The 19,510-nt window shown below is 40.7% G+C and overlaps 1 protein-coding gene across 2 annotated transcripts in view; it reads right to left on the reverse strand.

The window, feature by feature from the left end:
* LOC146614139 (nucleoprotein TPR-like) overlaps nucleotides 1–19,510 on the reverse strand; it is a 35,923-nt gene that overhangs the window by 11,495 nt on the left and 4,918 nt on the right. For both annotated transcript variants that reach the window (XM_085379043.1, XM_085379042.1), the window contains exons 8-35: nucleotides 19,232–19,312; nucleotides 19,045–19,132; nucleotides 18,691–18,828; nucleotides 18,479–18,573; nucleotides 17,855–18,052; nucleotides 17,657–17,764; nucleotides 16,595–16,818; nucleotides 15,225–15,388; nucleotides 14,999–15,123; nucleotides 14,763–14,911; nucleotides 14,267–14,429; nucleotides 13,184–13,318; nucleotides 9,775–9,915; nucleotides 9,415–9,619; nucleotides 9,136–9,332; nucleotides 8,905–9,045; nucleotides 5,355–5,471; nucleotides 4,743–4,946; nucleotides 4,366–4,553; nucleotides 4,004–4,151; nucleotides 3,159–3,296; nucleotides 2,212–2,343; nucleotides 1,927–2,057; nucleotides 1,496–1,706; nucleotides 1,261–1,410; nucleotides 829–921; nucleotides 572–676; nucleotides 169–381 (exon numbers count right to left, since the gene is read on the reverse strand). In XM_085379043.1, the coding sequence (XP_085235169.1) occupies nucleotides 169–381; nucleotides 572–676; nucleotides 829–921; nucleotides 1,261–1,410; nucleotides 1,496–1,706; nucleotides 1,927–2,057; nucleotides 2,212–2,343; nucleotides 3,159–3,296; nucleotides 4,004–4,151; nucleotides 4,366–4,553; nucleotides 4,743–4,946; nucleotides 5,355–5,471; nucleotides 8,905–9,045; nucleotides 9,136–9,332; nucleotides 9,415–9,619; nucleotides 9,775–9,915; nucleotides 13,184–13,318; nucleotides 14,267–14,429; nucleotides 14,763–14,911; nucleotides 14,999–15,123; nucleotides 15,225–15,388; nucleotides 16,595–16,818; nucleotides 17,657–17,764; nucleotides 17,855–18,052; nucleotides 18,479–18,573; nucleotides 18,691–18,828; nucleotides 19,045–19,132; nucleotides 19,232–19,312 (4,182 nt within the window). The remainder of the gene's footprint in view (nucleotides 1–168; nucleotides 382–571; nucleotides 677–828; nucleotides 922–1,260; nucleotides 1,411–1,495; nucleotides 1,707–1,926; nucleotides 2,058–2,211; nucleotides 2,344–3,158; nucleotides 3,297–4,003; nucleotides 4,152–4,365; nucleotides 4,554–4,742; nucleotides 4,947–5,354; nucleotides 5,472–8,904; nucleotides 9,046–9,135; nucleotides 9,333–9,414; nucleotides 9,620–9,774; nucleotides 9,916–13,183; nucleotides 13,319–14,266; nucleotides 14,430–14,762; nucleotides 14,912–14,998; nucleotides 15,124–15,224; nucleotides 15,389–16,594; nucleotides 16,819–17,656; nucleotides 17,765–17,854; nucleotides 18,053–18,478; nucleotides 18,574–18,690; nucleotides 18,829–19,044; nucleotides 19,133–19,231; nucleotides 19,313–19,510) is intronic.

A 19,510-nucleotide genomic window follows, 5' to 3' on the forward strand; every position in this document is an offset into this window, starting at 1 on the left:
ACACAAATATTACATGAAGATGTGAAATGTGCAAAGAATTTGTTTTGTCAAAAATAGTTTTGGTGCATATCAGCACCAGAAAAAAAAAAAGATAACTCTTTGACATCACAGAGTTGGGGGGTCATCACATCATCACATGACCTCACATTGTTAATAATTGTTGCTCACCTTACTCTCTGCTTGGCTCAGAGCAGTCTTGAGGCTAGAGATTTCCTGGTCGTGGCTCTGTTGGCTGGTTTGGTGGGTCTGCTGAAGCTCTTTCTGACTGGTGAGGTTCTGCTGAAGGGTTTCTTTAGCCTGCTGAAGCTCCCTTTGGAGCTGCTGAATCTGGTTCTGACGGGCTTGAGCTTGAGACTGAGCTGTTTTTAACTGGTTCTGCACCTTTAAGAAAAAATGAAGCAGGTAATGTGGTTACTGTAGGCCTATTCTCAGATACTGGCTGGGATTCTTTTAGATCTGGTGATGGAGCTCATGTGCATTAACAGTCTTTAGACCAATAGTCCAAATAAATAAAAGGTCAACCACAAATCTAGCAAATAGGTAAAATCCCTGTTCCTGCAAGAATTCTCACCTGCTGGGTGTGACTCTTAGCTTGTTGAAGCTCTTTCTGATTTTGGGTTAGTTGGTTCTGATTCTGCTGCAGTTGAGTCTGGGTCTGGGACAGCTGGGACTGGAGCTGTAGGATCAAAGACATGACAGAGCCAATGGCATGATGAATCTACACGCTATCTGCTATCTGAGCTAGCAGCTATCTGAATATGGTGTTCATTTTTCCCATCTGTGAATAAAGACTTGCAGGCAGTTTCACCTAACTTTGTCAAACCGTACCTGTGTCAGCTGGTTTTGGACCTCCTGGACCTTTTCCTTGAGCTGCTGGTTTTCCTTCTGGGCTCTTTCCAGCTCCTGCAGGGACTTCTGGGCCTGGTGAAAAACTGACAATTAAACTAAAAGAAACAGAACCACTATTGCATCTCTGTGTATCTCAATACACATAAATATCACACATAATTATGTGTGATAAATAAAACTAGGAGATATTTTTTGCTCTGAATTGACTTCAATCATTAAGTATCAAAGTTATTTGGGTGGACTGCTGATTAACTGGATAGGAATTGATCTAGATGCATAGAGCAGAACTTTTTTGTTCCAAATATCTTAAATCCCTCCATGAGCCTTTTTTAATTTTTTGGTAAATATGATAAAAAATTAAGTTGGGAAAAAAAATAAAGACTTGCGCTGGTCATGTTTAACTTTGCTCACCTCCTCCTGTTTTTTCTGCACTTCTCCTTTCAGGGCACTCAGCTCCTCCTGGGTCTTGCTGAGCTGCTCCTGAGCTTTATTCAACTCCTGCTGTACCTCCTGGTTTGGAGCCACCTCGCTTCCTGCTTTAGTAGCTGTTTCACTGACCAGCTGGAAAAGACAAACATAAATCCCCATTGCAGTTGTTCTCCACGGTCAATGGGTCCAAACCGTTTCCACAAACCTATCACCGCACCTTGTCATGCTGGGCTTTGAGCTCCTCGTACTGGGTTTTATAGCGTCGTCCAATCTTCTTCACCTGGGTTATGGTCTTGTTCTTCTCCACAATGTCATTGTTTTTTGTTTCCAGGTCTTTCTTCAGAGAGTCTCTTTCGGACGTCAGGCGGGCAACAGACTCTCTGAGGCCATGTAGCTGCGACTGAGCTGAATTTCCACTCGCACTGGATCTGATTCACACATAATCATCTGTGTAAGGTTATTTTTTTGGATGCATTGATCAATTTTCTACTGAGTTGCTGGAAATTAGGTTCCGATCACTTAGGCAGCAAAACTGCAAAAGTCTGGTACAAACCACACAAAAGAAACTAGAGTTGGGAAAGTACCGTTCAGTTCACCTTTGTGGCGTTAGTGTATTTAACAGGTGTAAGCCTGTGTGTGTTGCTCTACCTGGCCAGCTCAGCCTTCAGCTTGGCTGTCTCCTCAGCCAGCTGTGTGATGCGCTTCTGTTGAGCCTCTCTCTCCGTGGTGAGTTTCTGTCTCTCCTCAACATCACCGTCTTTCTGTTGGCTGATCAGTTGCTGTAAAAATCAAAATCACAAATCTTCTAAATCTTTTGCTTGCTGACTGAATGTATAAACTACTACACTATGGAGCCACTATGTTACAGAAATGAGAGAGAGAGAAAAAAAGGATTTACACATGTACTCAACCTCCTCCACAGAGTGGCATTACCTGATTTTTTGCTTTTAATCGTTTAAAGTCTTCCTCCAACAGCCTCTTGTCAGCCTGCAGGGAGCCATTCTTCTCTGACAGCACAGACAGAGAGTGATGCAGAGGGCTGATGTCTGACTGGAGTTTTGTGATCTGGTGAGACACAATGTTGGGCGTTTTAAAGCTTGCTGCATGTTTGACACCAGACTCTCTGTATTTGTATCACTTCAGCTGATGTGCACCTTTTGATTTCTGTAACTTGGCACTTTGCAAAGCTCGGTTGAAGACACAAGTATACGATCGTGTTGGTTTTTTACTGCCATTTTAATGACATTCCAGTACAGAAGCTTAGAGATATATACAATTACAGTGCGATATTGCTACAGTTTGAAAACTTGTAACTTTGTGGGGGGGAAAAAGTCATTTCTTCTGGTTTTGACTTCCTCCCTTCCTATACAAGTGCTTATGTTGTGATAATGCTCGAGCGGTGGCATCTATTGTTTAGGAGAACATAGCAGCGGCTTCTTGCCTCTTATTGATGGATATAAATAGAACTGCCTGATAATATTGCAGCAGCACAAAAAGTAACCAACGTGGTATATACTGTACACAAGAGTAGTTGCAGTAGGCTTCCAGGTATGCTGTAGTGACGATCTGTATTGTAACTGACTCCACAACATTTTGTTATAGAAATTTGCTGCAACTGCTTAAGGTGAAGTATGTCAGGTAAAGGGGGGTACGTTATTTGAACTTGTTTCCAGTAGCAGAGCCATTTCTCTTCAGCTGTTTATTATTGCAGATTGTAACGTTCAATCTTTTTTTTTTTGGAAAATATTATGCATTGAAGATAAGTTATTTTGTCAGTTATAGCTCTTGGAGAGAAAGGTTACAGTTAGAAAAAAAGAAGATGGAACTGGCCAAGACAAACATGAAGACAAATGGTGACATGCAGTGCAGTGCAAACTCACTTTAGCCTGAGCTTGCTGCAGTTCTTGCTCCAGTTTATCTCGGTCCATTTTGAGCATCTTGTTGGTTTCTCGAAGAGCACTGATAGTCTCCATCTTCTTTAGCTGCTCTTCCTGCTGCACTAGAGTTTTTGCTGTAGCCTGACATAGAGGAAGAAACATATACAGAGAAGTAACAAACAGTATTCTCTATTATGTCCTTTGCACATTTAAAAGTCACACTAGCATCCTACTTGCTGCTTATTTTTAAAAACAAAAAACAAAAAAACACTCTTTCTTGCTAAATCCGGTACGGACGCTCTGTACTTACAATACAAGTTTCTGAACTGACTATCAACCTCACAGTGTTCAAGAAGTTGCACAGTAACAAATTTGTGGAAGTAAAGTTTTACAAAGTATAATGAAGCTCTTCATTCTGTAGTAGATTCTCAAATATTAATCAAGGCCTCTTTTTCCTCCAAAAATAACTTGTTGTTTTGTTTTTTGAGCAAACTGATATTATTTACATTTACTCGGCTAAAGTTACAGCATTATGGTGTTTCAAGTGAGGCAAGAGGTGACTCTTACGGCAACAAAAACCAGGACCTCCCACTATATTGGTGTCACAGCTTCACTAATCTAACTAATCTACAGTCACCACACTATATACACCAGCTTTTAATTGACTACGTTATTTGATCCCAAAAGGTTGATTCTGTTCATCTGGACGTAGCGTTTTCAATGGGAGAAACATCTCATCACTCATCCAAGTGACTTCTTGGGATTTACTTACCTGGATGATTGAGCATGGATCAAGATATGTTATTTGATCAAAGGTAAAACAGATCAAACACTCCCCCAACTCATACCTGCATCTTCTCCCTCTCAGCATTTAGGGTTTCTTGTAGTTCCTTTAATTCTCTCTCTTGGTGTTCCACTTGCTGTTTGTAACGAAGAGCCTCTCCGTCAGACGCCTCACATTGCGCTATAGCGATATCCTTTTCCCGCCGCACAAACCTGCACCGCAAACGCACATTTTACACTCAGTTCTACTTTGAACAAGTAAAAGATTTATAATGAAAGAATTATTAGAATTTCATTTCATCATAAGGTGCTTCAGAGGTAACGATGTTTACATACTCTATTATAAAATAAACTGCAGTGTCAGCTATTTCAATACTTTCAATACACAATAACACAAACACTGATCAACCAGCTCGTGTTACAGTACCTGAGTATTTCTAGTATTTGCTCAGTGGTCTTTCCTTCCTCACTGAATGACAAGTCAAGCTGCTGCGGTTGCTGCTGTTGTTGTTGCAGCTGGCGGCTCTTAGCAGCTATTTCATCCATTTGTTCATGCAGGAGGGAATTCTGCTTTCCCAACTCCTCACAGTGACGGCTCTGATTTGACAGATCCTCCTGAATGACAGTCATAGTAAGGACTGTTACGATCATTCACAAACAGTCTTCTAATTACATTTTAATTTTCTTAAACTAAGATTCATAATGTGGTTTGTTCAACTTTATATATCTCAAACAGTTATTCAGACCTGTGTGAAAAGAGGGATGTTAGCTTGCCCGATTAAGATTATTGGGTTGTTGTTCTACCTTCAGCTTTTTCTCTGCTGTACTCCAGGCTGCAGTTTTCTCCTGCAGGAGGGAGGTGGTCTTCTTCAATTCCTCCTCTAACTCCATCTTTTGTGCTGCTCCTTGTTGGAATTTTTTCTTCAGTTCCTGTAGAGCCTCCACATCAGCAGCATGAAGCATTAGCTCCCGCTCATACTTAGCCTGTGCCTCTCCAGCTAGCTTAGTCTGACAGGAGAAGAGAAGGGGAGGGACCTTCAGTTGCATGTCAAGTGTGGTTTTCTTACTGTAGGCAAAAATTAAAAAGAAAATACTGGCAACCACCAGCGTTACCCCTCAGCCTCCTAGTAGACACACTTATGATATCATTTTCAAAATCCTACATCACCTTGTTGTCAAGTTATAAAGTCCACAAGAGTTTTGGAAAACTTACTCTGTACTTGAATCTCAGTGACCTTGACCTCAAACTCCTTCAAGAATTTCAGTAGATGCACCTATGTTATCAATTTGAAAATCTAGATAACTTCTTTTTTGAGTTATGATGACAATACCCCACCACCTTTTTACGGCTGAAGGGTAAAAACTGGTAGGAGTACAGTAGAAACCAAGTATATTAATCAATGCACGTGTGTGTACCTGCAGCAGACTGTCCTGCACAGCCTTCTGCTCCAGAGTTACAGCAGCAGCTGCCCTCTCCAGAGCCTCCTGTTGCTCTACCCGACTGGCCTTCAGACTGCGTTGCAGCTCACACACCTGTACAAAGAGAGTATAGGAGATTACGGTCATTGCATTATCAAGTTGTCCGTGGATCTATATGTGCCTGAACAATTGAGCTTATTCTATAATTTGCATTTTAAAAACAAATAATTGTTGGTGACTAATTTGTCATATCATTCATAATAATTATGCTCACGTGGGTCATGCAGCACAAAGTTATTAAAGTTGTGATGGTGAAGGCAAACATGGCTGGAAGCGTTACTGCTGGAGATTCAATTCCCAAAAGAGCAGCTACTTTAGTGGTGTGGAATTATTTTAGATACAAACCAGCATATACACAACAGACTAGTGCAAAAAGCCTGTAATGTCGAAGGGGGGAAATATCTCTAACTTATTTCACCTTCTTAAGCATCAGCACCCAAGCCTGTATCAGGAATGTCTGAAAGCCTGGGAGGAAAGCTCTGCAGCTAATGCTACAAACTAAAACAAAGTAAGCTAGTTCAGCATGGCATCACCAAGTCTCTCGCCAGTTGCATGACTTGATGCATTCTCAATGATCCAGGTAAGTAAATCCCAAAAGGTTGATTCTATTCACCTGGACATAGACGATATTACCCAAACTGTCACCATTTGTTTGCCAAAAGATATGATATGATTTCAAGACGGCACTCCCAGACTCATTGTTATCTGTGAATTACTATGTACTAACCACAGATTTATAGTCAAGTAGTATGACAGCCTTACCTCAGTCTGAGGCAAAGAGCAGGGGGAGAAATTAGTTTTATACTTCTTAAAGTTATTGCACTTTTTAAGGTAGTTTTCATAGAATATTTCAAGTCAATGTGTTACGTTTATTTTGTCAAATGAATAACAACCAATTTTTTCTGTATTTTGGCAAATTTATCGCTATCGTGGTAATACTCTGAAATATCGTGTTTGGGCCATATTACCCATTCCTACACCAAGTGGGTCCTCAGTTGGGTACTGATTTGGGATGCAGACGATAAAACACACGGTATAGGGATTAGTAGAAAAACCTGAATTAAGCCATCTTCAGGGCTTACTTTCCTAGTGACAATGGCATACACAATTAATCATGTGGCTGCCAGTTAATGATCATTGCCATGAGAGTAGAAATAGCTGATGCTCTGTTAAAGCATTTTTGAAAAGCACCTTATATACAAATGTGCAAATAGTTTGTGACTGCCTGGCTTATTTTTTCACGTTTCTTGTTGCCTTTGTATTGTACGTATGGTAGAATCTTGAAGTCGACATCGAGTCAACATTTACAGCTGTGGTCAGAAGTTGACATCATGGGTGTGAATGTGATGGTAAATTTGGCATACAGCCGTAATGACGTAAAAGAAATCAACACAGGGACAAAAATTATACACACAGGCTCAAATATACAAACACTGACTTAAATGTTTTACAAAGGTTCTACAATGTATTTTAACTTGACACAGTCAAAGCCTATTTACTTCTCATTGGTCATCATGATTGACTCTAACTGCTAGTTTTTCTTTGCCAGCATAAAAATGTATTTGTCTGAAATGAAAATTAGATTGACCAATATACAACAATGGGAAAGTGCCAGAAATTCAGCAAAGATCTAAGAAATTATAGATTTACACAAGTCGGGAAGGTTTAGTGGAGCAATTTCTAAACAAATGTAGATTCCAAATTTTGTTCAAATTCAAGTTATTCAGTGTGTCTTTTTCCAGACCATGGCAAACTAACACAAGAACCTCCAAGGCTCAAGCCCGGAAACTGCTGAAACACCACTGTCACGGTCCACATTGAAGCAAGTTTAATGTAGCCGTGGACTGAGTGGGTGACATCCAAGAAAGAACCCCCTAGTCCAAAATTAACACTTTCAAGCTCAACTTTGCAGCTGCCCACACAGGCACTTGTTTTTAAAGTCATTACAGATGTATGCTGTTCAATTGTTCCACTCTATTCTAAGAGATCAGTAAAAGTCTAAATTACTATAACATTTATCCCTGATAAGTGTATATATGCAAACTTATGACCACAGCACTAAGTAAACGTGTGCTTGTATCAGAACTAGAGATGGCACGATACCACTTTTTTATGTCCGATACCGATACCGATATCATAAATTTGGATATCTGCCGATACCGATATGAATCCGATATAGTGTTTTTTAATCAACAAAACTGTTTTTTAAATATCTTGCTGCATTTTGTATAAGTTCATACTCAAGTTTAAAACAACAACTACACTAAAGCTATTCTGTTATACCTGTATGCAAAAAAAAATATTTCATAGTTCAGCAATACTGATCAATCTAATAAACTTAAACCTACACCATCCTCCCTATTCTGGTATTTTAAAGAGTACTTAGCATAAATATTAAGCAACCTAACTAATAGGGTTCCAACTCCCAGCAACAACAAAAATAAATAAATAAAAAATAGGGAACCACCCCTCACGCTCCACCTCATGATGCTTAATCGACGTAATCAACCTTAATTTGATGCAGTGTGAAAAAAAATGCACAGAAATCAATTATTTTTCAAGAAATATTAAATAGATTCAACATCTTTCTTCAACAAAATTGCAGACTGCACAGATGGTACCTTCCCAAAGGAAAAAGTACTATAGCTTACTAGGGTATATATATTAGACTTAATAGTTACTATATACAGTAATTGACTTCTATTCATTTTACATCAAATTAAAACTTTGGGTGTCAGATAATTATTTATTAAAAGCTCGACATTTTAAATGAGAATAAGAAAGAAAAGTATGTCTTTGTGCCCCCTTTTCCCTGTTAATGCCCTATCGGCCCCCCTGGCTAAACTTTGCTAGATCCGCCCCTGCACAGTTACCAGCGTCAGCTACGTAGAAAAAGATCCTCGAGTAGAAAGTAATATTAAATACATTCTAACAACAGCTGATCAAGCTTAAACGTGCTGCTGTTGTTCAGCCGCTGGTTTCCTCTTTCTGGTGCAAAGTGGGCCAAAAGCAAACTAGAGACACGGACTGCGACAGAAAAGCCGATCAGCTGATCGTTAAGCAGTTTCACCATTGAAGTAGCAGCAGGAGAGGCAGTCGCTCGTTAAGCTTAACGCAGGAATGCTTTACAAACATTCAGAGATGGACTTACACACTTGCTTTACTTCTCTCGGGGATAACTTTGTCGGAGATGAAATGCCGGGTTGCTAGCGAAGCTCCAAATGCTATCCAGACCACCGACAGGTCCCGCATGCCACAGCCGCTCTATCACGTGATGCATACTGCTCCGACTGCTAACGTTCTGAGGTGAGTTACGGCGTGTTGCAAGTTTTGTGAGGTGCTTTCGTGATATTTAATGGATCGGATTACATTTTTTATTTTTCTCCGATATCCGATCCAGTAATTTAGGTCAGTATCGGACCGATACCGATACGTAATATCGGATCGGTCCATCTCTAATCAGAACACATGTTAAATTATAACTCACTTGTTTCTCCACTGCACCCACAGCCTTTCTTCTTTCCTCTTGCTCTTGCTGCTTCATTTTCTCCAACTCTAAAATCTTCTTCTCCAGCTGCTTCTGCACCTCTTCCGACTCTTTCAGACGAACCTCCAGAGGAGAACGTAGCTAAAGCATGAAGAAAGGTCAGTATGAGAGTATGTTAAAAGGTGCACAGAGCAAGGAAGTACAGTATTTAGTAGTATTTAGGAGCGGTACCTCCTTCTCTTTCTCTAGACTGTCTTCCAGAGTCAGCACCACGGATCTATACTGCTCTACAGAGGCATTAGCACTCTTCAGCTGCTCCTCTAATTCACTCTTTTTCTCCTCAACACTGTGCAGGAGACCTTTCACCTCTGAGAGCTCCTGCTCTGATTGGCTGGGTAGCTGGGAGGCTGCTGGGACTGGAGAGCGCACTGTGGGAGACATTACTATTGTTTTACAGCTGACTTTGAGTATACAGGTACATTAACCCTTTGTACGGCCATAATAACTTACCTCTCAACGGTGCTCGGAGGCCTACGGCCCTGGTAACTGGTGTGGTGGTGGTGCTGGAGGTGGTGGTAGCCTCAGAGGAGGTAGCAGAGGCCAGCTGGGCTTTCAGTGCTGCCACCTGCTGTTCAGAGCTACGCAGCAGCTCCCTGGTCTTCTGCTGCAGTGTGTTTTGGGTCTCCAGCTGCTTCTTAGCTTCTAACAACTGAGCCTGTAGAGCAAATGGAGGTTACAAAGGAACAAGGAATGAAACTCTTATAACACACACACACACACACACACACACACACTCTATCAGTCTACTCGAGCCATGCGCTCTCCAACAACGTTTACAATGAAAGAAATAAACACAAATATTATACATACGTCCATAGTACGCCCAAGGGCATGTCTCTGTGCCACTTCCTGTTCTAGTCTGGTCTTCATCGAAGCCAGTTCTGACTCCAGTTGTTCTATCTTGTTGTTCAGATGCTGGCGTGTCTCTGTTTCTGCACGCTCCATTGTCAACTGGACATGACATCCCAAGAAAGTGAATTTAACACTTTTAAACTTTAGACATGCTTTATACCTATACTGAAGGAGAAAGAGATGACTACCAAAACAGGTGTTCAGAGTAGTCTAAAGCTTTGGTATATTTACATACACCTCATACTACGGCTGGGCCATATTATACTTCACTTTATACTTTATAATGTTAGGCAATGATAAGAAAATGACATAAAATGTGCATGCGCGGTGCCTTTGTTTTCATACGCACATGGCAGAAAAAGCATGGCGGCGACAGAAAACAAGAAGGGCAAAAGTGGATTGTTGAATGAAACAGATGAACAAGAATTGTTTTCAAAACCTGCAACTTGAGTGATGTGAAACTGGTTTGGTTTTTGTCCGTCAGATACCCACCACATTTTTTATAGAACATGCAAGTGGACCGTCGTTATTAACGTATTTTCTGCACTATAATGGGGCGACCGTGGTTCAGGGGGTTGGGAAGCTCATCTTGTAACCAGAAGGTTGCCGGTTTGATCCCCAGCTCTGTTTGTCTTAGTCATTGTGTCCTTGGGCAAGACACTTCACCTACCGCCTACTGGTGATGGCCAGAGGGGCTGATGGCGCGATATGGCAGCCTCGCTTCTGTCAGTCTGCCCCAGGGCAGCTGTGGCTACAACTGTAGCTGCCTTCACCAGTGTGTGAATGTGAGAGTGAATGAATAGTGGAATTGTAAAGCTCTTTGAGGGTCTCAAAAAGCGCTATATAAATGCAATCCATTATTATTATTATTATTATTATTATTATTATTATTATTATTATTATTATAATAAGGCACTCTTAAAAGCCTTTAATTTTCTCAAAAATGAACAGTGCACCTTAAAATCTGGTGTGCCTTATGTATGAATTCTGGTTGTGCTTACTGACCTCGAACTCATTTTATGCTCAAAAATCTGTCAAAAAATGTCTTAGTATGACTTTGGTAAGCTACGAAGCCACGCTACTTGATGGATTGTCAGAGCATAACAGCTACCGTAGTCAGGAGCCTAGCGGAGTAATACGCACTGCGCTTCAACATAATATTACCGTATTGTGTGTGTGTATAAGGACCCCAAAATGGCACCTGTTAAGAGATATGCGTATGAAGCACATTTTAAACTCAAGGCTATCAATCGCGCAGTAGAACATGGGAACAGAGAATTCAGCATTAATGAGTCAATGGTACAGAAGTGGAGGAAGCAAGAAGATAGACTTATCTGACTGATTTGTTTCGCTTAATGTGCCTTATAATCCCGTGCACCTTACGGTCCAAAAAATACGGACTTGACTTATTTATTTGGCACACTGCAGTTTCATATTGCAAAGCACCTCTTTTTAACTTTTGTGGATATTATACATGGTTATGCTCAGGATATGTCAGCCCATTTCCACTGAAAATGCCTTTTGGTTAAACTATCAGCAAGGAATTTGCATTTGCACTGTTACATTTTTATACAGGGAGTGCAGAATTATTAGGCAAATGAGTATTTTGTCCACATCAACCTCTTCATGCATGTTGTCTTACTCCAAGCTATATAGGCTCGAAAGCCTACTACCAATTAAGCATATTAGGTGATGTGCATCTCTGTAATGAGAAGGGGTGTGGTCTAATGACATCAACACCCTATATCAGGTGTGCATAAGTATTAGGCAACGTCCTTTCCTTTGGCAAAATGGGTCAAAAGAAGGACTTGACAGGCTCAGAAAAGTCAAAAATAGTGAGATATCTTGCAGAGGGATGCAGCAGTCTCAAAATTGCAAAGCTTCTGAAGCGTGATCATCGAACAATCAAGCGTTTCATTCAAAATAGTCAACAGGGTCGCAAGAAGCGTGTGGAAAAACCAAGGCGCAAAATAACTGCCCATGAACTGAGAAAAGTCAAGCGTGCAGCTGCCAAGATGCCACTTGCAACCAGTTTGGCCATATTTCAGAGCTGCAACATCACTGGAGTGCCCAAAAGCACAAGGTGTGCAATACTCAGAGACATGGCCAAGGTAAGAAAGGCTGAAAGACGAGCACCACTGAACAAGACACACAAGCTGAAACGTCAAGACTGGGCCAAGAAATATCTCAAGACTGGTTTTTCTAAGGTTTTATGGACTGATGAAATGAGAGTGAGTCTTGATGGGCCAGATGGATGGGCCCGTGGCTGGATTGGTAAAGGGCAGAGAGCTCCAGTCCGACTCAGACGCCAGCAAGGTGGAGGTGGAGTACTGGTTTGGGCTGGTATCATCAAAGATGAGCTTGTGGGGCCTTTTCGGGTTGAGGATGGAGTCAAGCTCAACTCCCAGTCCTACTGCCAGTTTCTGGAAGACACCTTCTTCAAGCAGTGGTACAGGAAGAAGTCTGCATCCTTCAAGAAAAACATGATTTTCATGCAGGACAATGCTCCATCACACGCGTCCAAGTACTCCACAGCGTGGCTGGCAAGAAAGGGTATAAAAGAAGAAAAACTAATGACATGGCCACCTTGTTCACCTGATCTGAACCCCGTTGAGAACCTGTGGTCCATCATCAAATGTGAGATTTACAAGGAGGGAAAACAGTACACCTCTCTGAACAGTGTCTGGGAGGCTGTGGTTGCTGCTGCACGCAATGTTGATGGTGAACAGATCAAAACACTGACAGGATCCATGGATGGCAGGCTTTTGAGTGTCCTTGCAAAGAAAGGTGGCTATATTGGTCACTGATTTGTTTTTGTTTTGTTTTTGAATGTCAGAAATGTATATTTGTGAATGTGGAGATGTTATATTGGTTTCACTGGTAAAAATAAATCATTGAAATGGGTATATATTTGTTTTTTGTTAAGTTGCCTAATAATTATGCACAGTAATAGTCACCTGCACACACAGATATCCCCCTAAAATAGCTAAAACTAAAAACAAACTAAAAACTACTTCCAAAAACATTCAGCTTTGATATTAATGAGTTTTTTGGGTTCATTGAGAACATGGTTGTTGTTCAATAATAAAATTATTCCTCAGAAATACAACTTGCCTAATAATTCTGCACTCCCTGTATAGCTTTAATGCACATAAAAAACAGCTGAGTGAAAATAAATTGATGGGGTTTTTTTTTTTACACTAATAAAGTTGTGGAATTATATCGATATCAGTTATATCGTTATCGCAAATTTTCCAATATATATATCGTGCTAAATATTTTTGTCCATATTGCCCTGCCCTACCTCATACATATAGAAATTACCAAAAGCATCCTGTCTCCAAACCCTGCTGCTGTAATATGGTACCTGTATGGTCTTGAGGTTGGTGAGCAACAAGTTTTGGTTACGTTGTTCAGCCAGCATGGCTTCCTTCTCTCGACTGAGTCGACTCTCTGCTTGTCTCAACATGTCTCTCTCTTTTGTCAGGTTCTCCACACGCACCTACAGACAGAGGCAGGTTACTGACAAAATGACAAAGGTGACAAAAGTGCCCATGAAACAACAAATATGACCATGAACTTGATCCAAATTCAGAGGATCATATATGTAATATTTTGTTCTTGCTCTCACCAAGAAAGATTATTTTTGTTTTGTCTCGTTCAGACCCAAAAGTACACATGATTAGAATTTTAACTTACTAGGGAGCACATTCATTTCCCTTTTTATTCCGTTTATGTTTATGAAGCAACTGCAAAAGCTACGTGAACATAAATTGCTAACTGGTTATGCCTTTATGGGGCAGTCTGGTTTTATTTTTAACATGTAGGTGTCATGTGTGGCTCAGCCATTAAACTGCGAATCCGCCAATGCTAAAAGATGCTTGAAGTAAATGTGGAATTGAAGCCTAAAACGCACATTGATACAGTCTACTATAACCTTTCTTCCCAATCATTCATAGTGACGTTTAATGTACTTCCAAGGTGAGTTAATATAAACTTCTCAGACATATCACAGGTGTTTAATAGACCAAACCAGAAAGAACTCTGGAGTATTGAAAATCCTCTCTTGTTTTGATCAACTCAGGCCGCTGAAACCTAATGTACAGAGAGGCAGATGTACTTTTGGGCCATTTCCATTGCAAAGAGAGAAAAGAAGGCGCGGAAATTTTACAAGACAAAAATCTGTCAACCGGTCTTTTAGGTTAAAAAGCAGACAGACCCATTAGTCTAGCAAAATAAGTTATAAATAAAACTCCTTGCAGTGGTCAAGTGGCCCAGCTGTAAATTAAGTTACGGTATTACAAGTACAAAAAACAAAACAAAACATGTGCCTAAATTAAGCTACTATGTTAATATTATCTTAGGAAAATATTGGTTTTAATGTTTAATGTTCTCCATAAGTCCCTTTATCTTTCTAGCCGTCCTGATCCCCACTGCTTGTCTTGCTCACCTCTTCCAGAGCAATTTTTTCATTAGCCTGCCTCAGGTCCTGGCTCATTGTGTGGATAATGTGCTCGTGTCGCTGGGCTGTTACAGACATCTTTTGGTTCCTCTCCTGAAGGATAACGATCTCTCGGCGGTATGCTGATACAGCCTCCTGGAGTATTTCGTATCTGGTATTTAGAAACACACACAGATCTCAGCCTTTAAAAATAAATCCTGGCAACTCCCAGTACTACCCCTAAGCCTCCTGGTAGACACACCAATGGTATCAATGCTACATCACTTTGTTTTTAAGTTATTGCATTCACAAGATTGAGAAAAACTTCTTCTGACCTTGAGGTCACTGACATTCAAACTCGTACAAGATTTTTAATAGATGCAACTATTGTATCAATTTGAAAACTGAGTCACTGCATTTAACGACAATACTCCTTCAGCCGTTTACAGGCGAGCGGTAAAAAAAGCATAAACTGTCACATTAGTGTTTTGTGTCCTAAACCCACCGCTTGTTGCTGAACTCCAGCTGAGAAGTCAGCTTGGCATGGCTGGAGCGGAGTTCCGTCAGCTGCCTTTGCAGCCGATCATTGGTTTCATTCAGTATCCTGTCGTTCTCTGCCTTCTCCTTCTTATACAGCGCGAAGGCGTCATTGAGCTGGGAACAGACGGACATCAGAAGAGCTTCAAGAATTCGATTCCTAACTCAACATTCACTTTCATATAGAGATGTGCTCGTGTGTACCTGTTTTAAAGCTGCTTTTGTCTGAGCATTCGGTGCCGACTCTGCAGCAGCAGCTCTCTGAGGAGTAGAGCGAGTAGCTGGTATTGAAGAGCGGCCCTGTGCAGGTTGGGGAGAAGAGTCTTGACCTGAAGTTGCAAACAAAATAAATAAATAAAAATAAAAGCTTGACTGTGTGTGTATTCACCAACAAAGATGCTACATACAGGTCTTAGTATTTTTTTGTCACCTTGAGGGGGCAGACTGAAGCCAGTGCTCTGTGTCAGCAAAGCCTTGTACATGTCTCTCTGCCTTGCATTTGAATCTGCCAGCTGTTTCTGCTGGTTCCTCTGCTCTCTCAGTTGCTCCACCTCCTTATGCAGTCGATCCACACTGGACTCCAACTCTGATATCCTACAAGAAACCAAGGGCACATACTTCACGTTTAAAATAGACAGATATTTTCCCTGATTAACTACGATAAATAAAGATATCAGTTGACTTCATAATTAACTGGTTGAAAACAGTAATGTGAATACCAAGATAAATAATGTACCATTATTAGCTAAAATGTTATTAATTTGCAATATTGTTAAAAATACCACAATAAAGTATTTAGAATCCCCGTTCCATGACAGGTAAAATAGCTATAATTCAATTTGATAATTTGCAAATGAATTAAACCCCATATTTAATTAAAATAGTGCAAATGCAAGATTTAAAAGGTTGAGTCTGAGTTCACTCTTAGGAACTTGGAAATTTGCAGTTTAGAAAACAAAACAATGTTTAAAATTTTCAGCAGCTCAGTAGTTCGTTGCCTAAAAAGTGTCAAAAAATATTTTCATGGAATGAGTCTGGGCTACATGCTCACCAGTTTAGCCATGCTGTTGCAGAATGTGTTTTAGCATTAATAATAACAAATAAATAATAATGCTGAATTTAATTGCAATCACTTCAATCACTTACCCACAGAGTGGCAGCAAGCCTCTAACGCAGCGGTCTCCAACCTTTTTTGCGCCGCGGACCGGTTTATGCCCGACAATATTTTCACGGACCGGCCTTTAAGGTGTCGCGGATAAATACAACAAAATAAAACTAGTACCGGTACCGAAAAAAGAAGATTTATTCATAACACACGTGAAAAGACCCAGGAAAACCAAGTTAACAATAAAAACAATAACAAAATAACGCTGAAAACCGATAAAAACCCTGAAAACCATACATTCCATACCTGAGCCTCAACTCTCGCGGCCCGGTACCAAACGACTCACGGACCGGTACCGGTCCGAGGCCCGAAGGTTGGGGATCGCTGCTCTAACGCATCTTTTGAGATTCCTTAATCAATCTTTGATCAAATTACCTAAAAACAAATGCTGACTAGTCCTACTATGACTACCACACCAGACATTACAGTCCAATCTTTTGTCATCTCAGTGGCGTGAAGACACAAAACTCCCAATGGTTAGATTGATTTGCTTCTGTACATCCAATTAAAATCACGTCTACTAGTTACTGAAAGTTCAGTGTTAAGACATTTGTGTTACTGCATTGTGGACACAATTGTACACCAATTATAAAAATAAGTAGCAGGGCTAAATATAATAGCCCCATCACATTTACCGTGCTGATGTTACTTGGCTCTGCTGTTTGTCCTTCTCCTCCTCCAGCTCCCTCAGCCTTCCCAGAAGGCTTTGGTTGTGCCTCTGGAGCTCCTCCACACTGCGGAAAGACAGCTGGTGAGGGCTGATCACCTCTGAAGTCCTAGAAATGTCAGCAGAGCTGCCGTCATCCTTGGTCACGTGGTTGCCCCTGGCTTCCTCCAACTCCACCAGAAGACCACACACCTGGAGAGAAATGAATCAGTGCAAGCTCTACTCTGTGTTTGACATTAATAATTTATTATTTCCCCACTCACATGATGGGCATTAAACCTAATCGGATATAACAGCACTAATGAATGAATTTCTTCTGTGTATTGCTCTGAATATCTTAGGCTACGTTCACACTGCAGGCAAAAGTGCATCAAATCTGACTTTTCTGACCCTATGCGACCCATATCCGATCATGGTATGACAGTTTGAACGGCACAAATCCGATATTTTCAAATCCAATGTAGGTCACTTTCGTATGTGGTACTGAATCCGATACATATCTGATATTTTGGAAAGCAACTGCTGTTTGAATGGTCATGTTGCATTAAATCCGTCTTTTACGTCACTGACACAAGACAGACGGCAATTTCAGCGCCGGAGAAGACAGCCTCTCACATTCCAATCCCACCACTCCTGGTTCTGACTCCATGTCCATATATACCTCTGCACGGAGGTAGCAGCCACTGCTGCAAACAAGGCCATTATTACAGCTCTCTTTTTTCTCAGTGTCCTTCTTTCTCTAATTAATTTGTCAAAATTCTGTCGGTTATGACTGTGCCCAAATTGATAGACTGCTGCAACAACGCCTACTAGCTCTGTAGCCGCCATTTTTTCTTCCGTAAACAGAGCATGTCTTCTCTTGCACATGCAGGCTGCTTTGAGGGCCGTGAACCGTTCACACTAGAGCGCGTTTGCTGTCACATTTTATTTGTAATGTGAACAACCAGACAAAAAAAAAAAAAATCGTATTTGATCAAAAAAATCGGAATTGAGCATTAAGACCTGCAGTGTGAACGTAGCCTTAGCATACCTGAGCAGATGTATCCTCCAAGAGTCTTTCAATCCTCAGTTTCTCTCTCTCCAGGGTATCACAGTGCTGCTTTACCTCCTCTTTCTCTTTTTGCAAACTGTAGATTTCCTAATGGCAAAAAATGAACAATATGCAAGTTTTATGTAACCAAACAAATCAAAAAGTGAATCAATCGGGGTTATAAAACAGCTGCTTTACTGTCCGAGCTTGCTCCAGTTTGTTGCACAGGGAGGCCATGGATCTCTGCATGCTCTCATACTCCTCCCTCTGTTGTTTCAGGACAGGAGCTTTGGATTCGACCTCCTGAACAATCTCATCCAGCACACGGCTCACTCTCCTCGTCTCTTGCTTCTCCAGCTGAAGCTGTGTCTGACACTCAGCATACGCATTATACAGCTAAACACAGAGACAGCAAAAGAAGAATTCTTAACCACAAACGTCTACACTGCTCTCTACACTACAGTAGTACAGATACACTACTGGAAGGACGATTTACAGCACACTTGAAAATATCTAGAAACTTGCAATATATCAGAGTGTCTCAAGTAACAACCGCAATAAACAAATGAATGGTTATTCTTGGTTAAGCCCTCCATTTTTTTTGACGTAACATAGCAAAGCAATACAATGCTCTCTAATGGCCTAAAATTTTGTTCAAAACACTCCTTTGAAAAGCTGCTCCATGATGATGTGGTTTATGGCACCCTTTCTGGATATTCATAATACCAAATAGCCCTTCTACCACATCCCAAAGGTGTTTTATTGGATTCAGACGTAGTGTCTAATTCTCACTGACACCTTGGTAAAATCCTGTGAACTCACATCAAAGAACTTCATGCCAGGTTTAACAATCGCTGCAATGGAGGCTGCTGAAGGGCACATGGCATCCAACTGTTCTTCAGTCATAGAAGGCATGCCTGGAACACAACATGCACATGTAAATAAAGCTGTTATGTGTTTCCAGAGACATTCTCATAAAAGCAGACTTCAGCTTGATAAGCACAGGTAAGACGTGTGTGTGTGTGTGTTCTCACAGCAGTGTTTGCCTGCAGCCTTCACTGTAGCATTTTCCAACTCCTTCTCCATTTTCTTGACCTTCTCTTTAAGCTCTTCTTCAAGACGAGTCTTTAGCTCCTCACCCTCTGACACCTTCTTTTCTAGAGCCTTATTGGCTGCAAAGAGAGCAAAATCAACCACACAGAGGTCATCAGTAACACTTTGAATATGGAAAGGTACAGAGCAGGTTAAATATATTAAGAATACACATTTACTACAAAGGCTTTGGGGTTGATGATAGCACTAGTTTTTGTTTGCATTATAAACGAATATTCAGACTTTCATTTAATGACCAGGTGTGCAGAAACAAAACTAAAAACATGGATTTGTACCTTCAAGTGTTTCTTTCACCAGCTTGCTGAGTTCTTCAACAGCTCTGCTCAGTTCTTGGGTCTTTGTCTCCATGTCTGTTGCTGCCCCCTACAGGGAGGAAAAGAATGACTCTTAGAAGAACATGGCACTACAGTATGACAGAAGGTCTTAGTTATTTAAGCAACAACTATCTTAGTGACTTTTCACCTTATAGAGTGAAGACAACTTGACATGAGCATTGAGTTCGTTGCGGTACTTCTCTTCCATGGCGCTCTTCTCATCTTTGACCTGGAAATACATTTAGAAAATAAATGCAATGCATAAAATATGTGTATGCAATCACTGTATCATTAATTAAATTGGCAGATTAAAAAAATGCTGATCAATTGTTTGATCAATAAAACCATTAAACATACTTGAAGAGATCTTTCAATAAATCCTGGAGCACAAAGTTTCGAAGGCAACTAATTAGGGTTTAAGCGCTTT

Source organism: Diplotaxodon limnothrissa, linkage group LG18, assembly GCF_057381915.1.
Source record: "Diplotaxodon limnothrissa isolate DT_005_m linkage group LG18, D_limnothrissa_male_GT1.1, whole genome shotgun sequence".
Classification (NCBI taxonomy): domain Eukaryota; kingdom Metazoa; phylum Chordata; class Actinopteri; order Cichliformes; family Cichlidae; genus Diplotaxodon; species Diplotaxodon limnothrissa.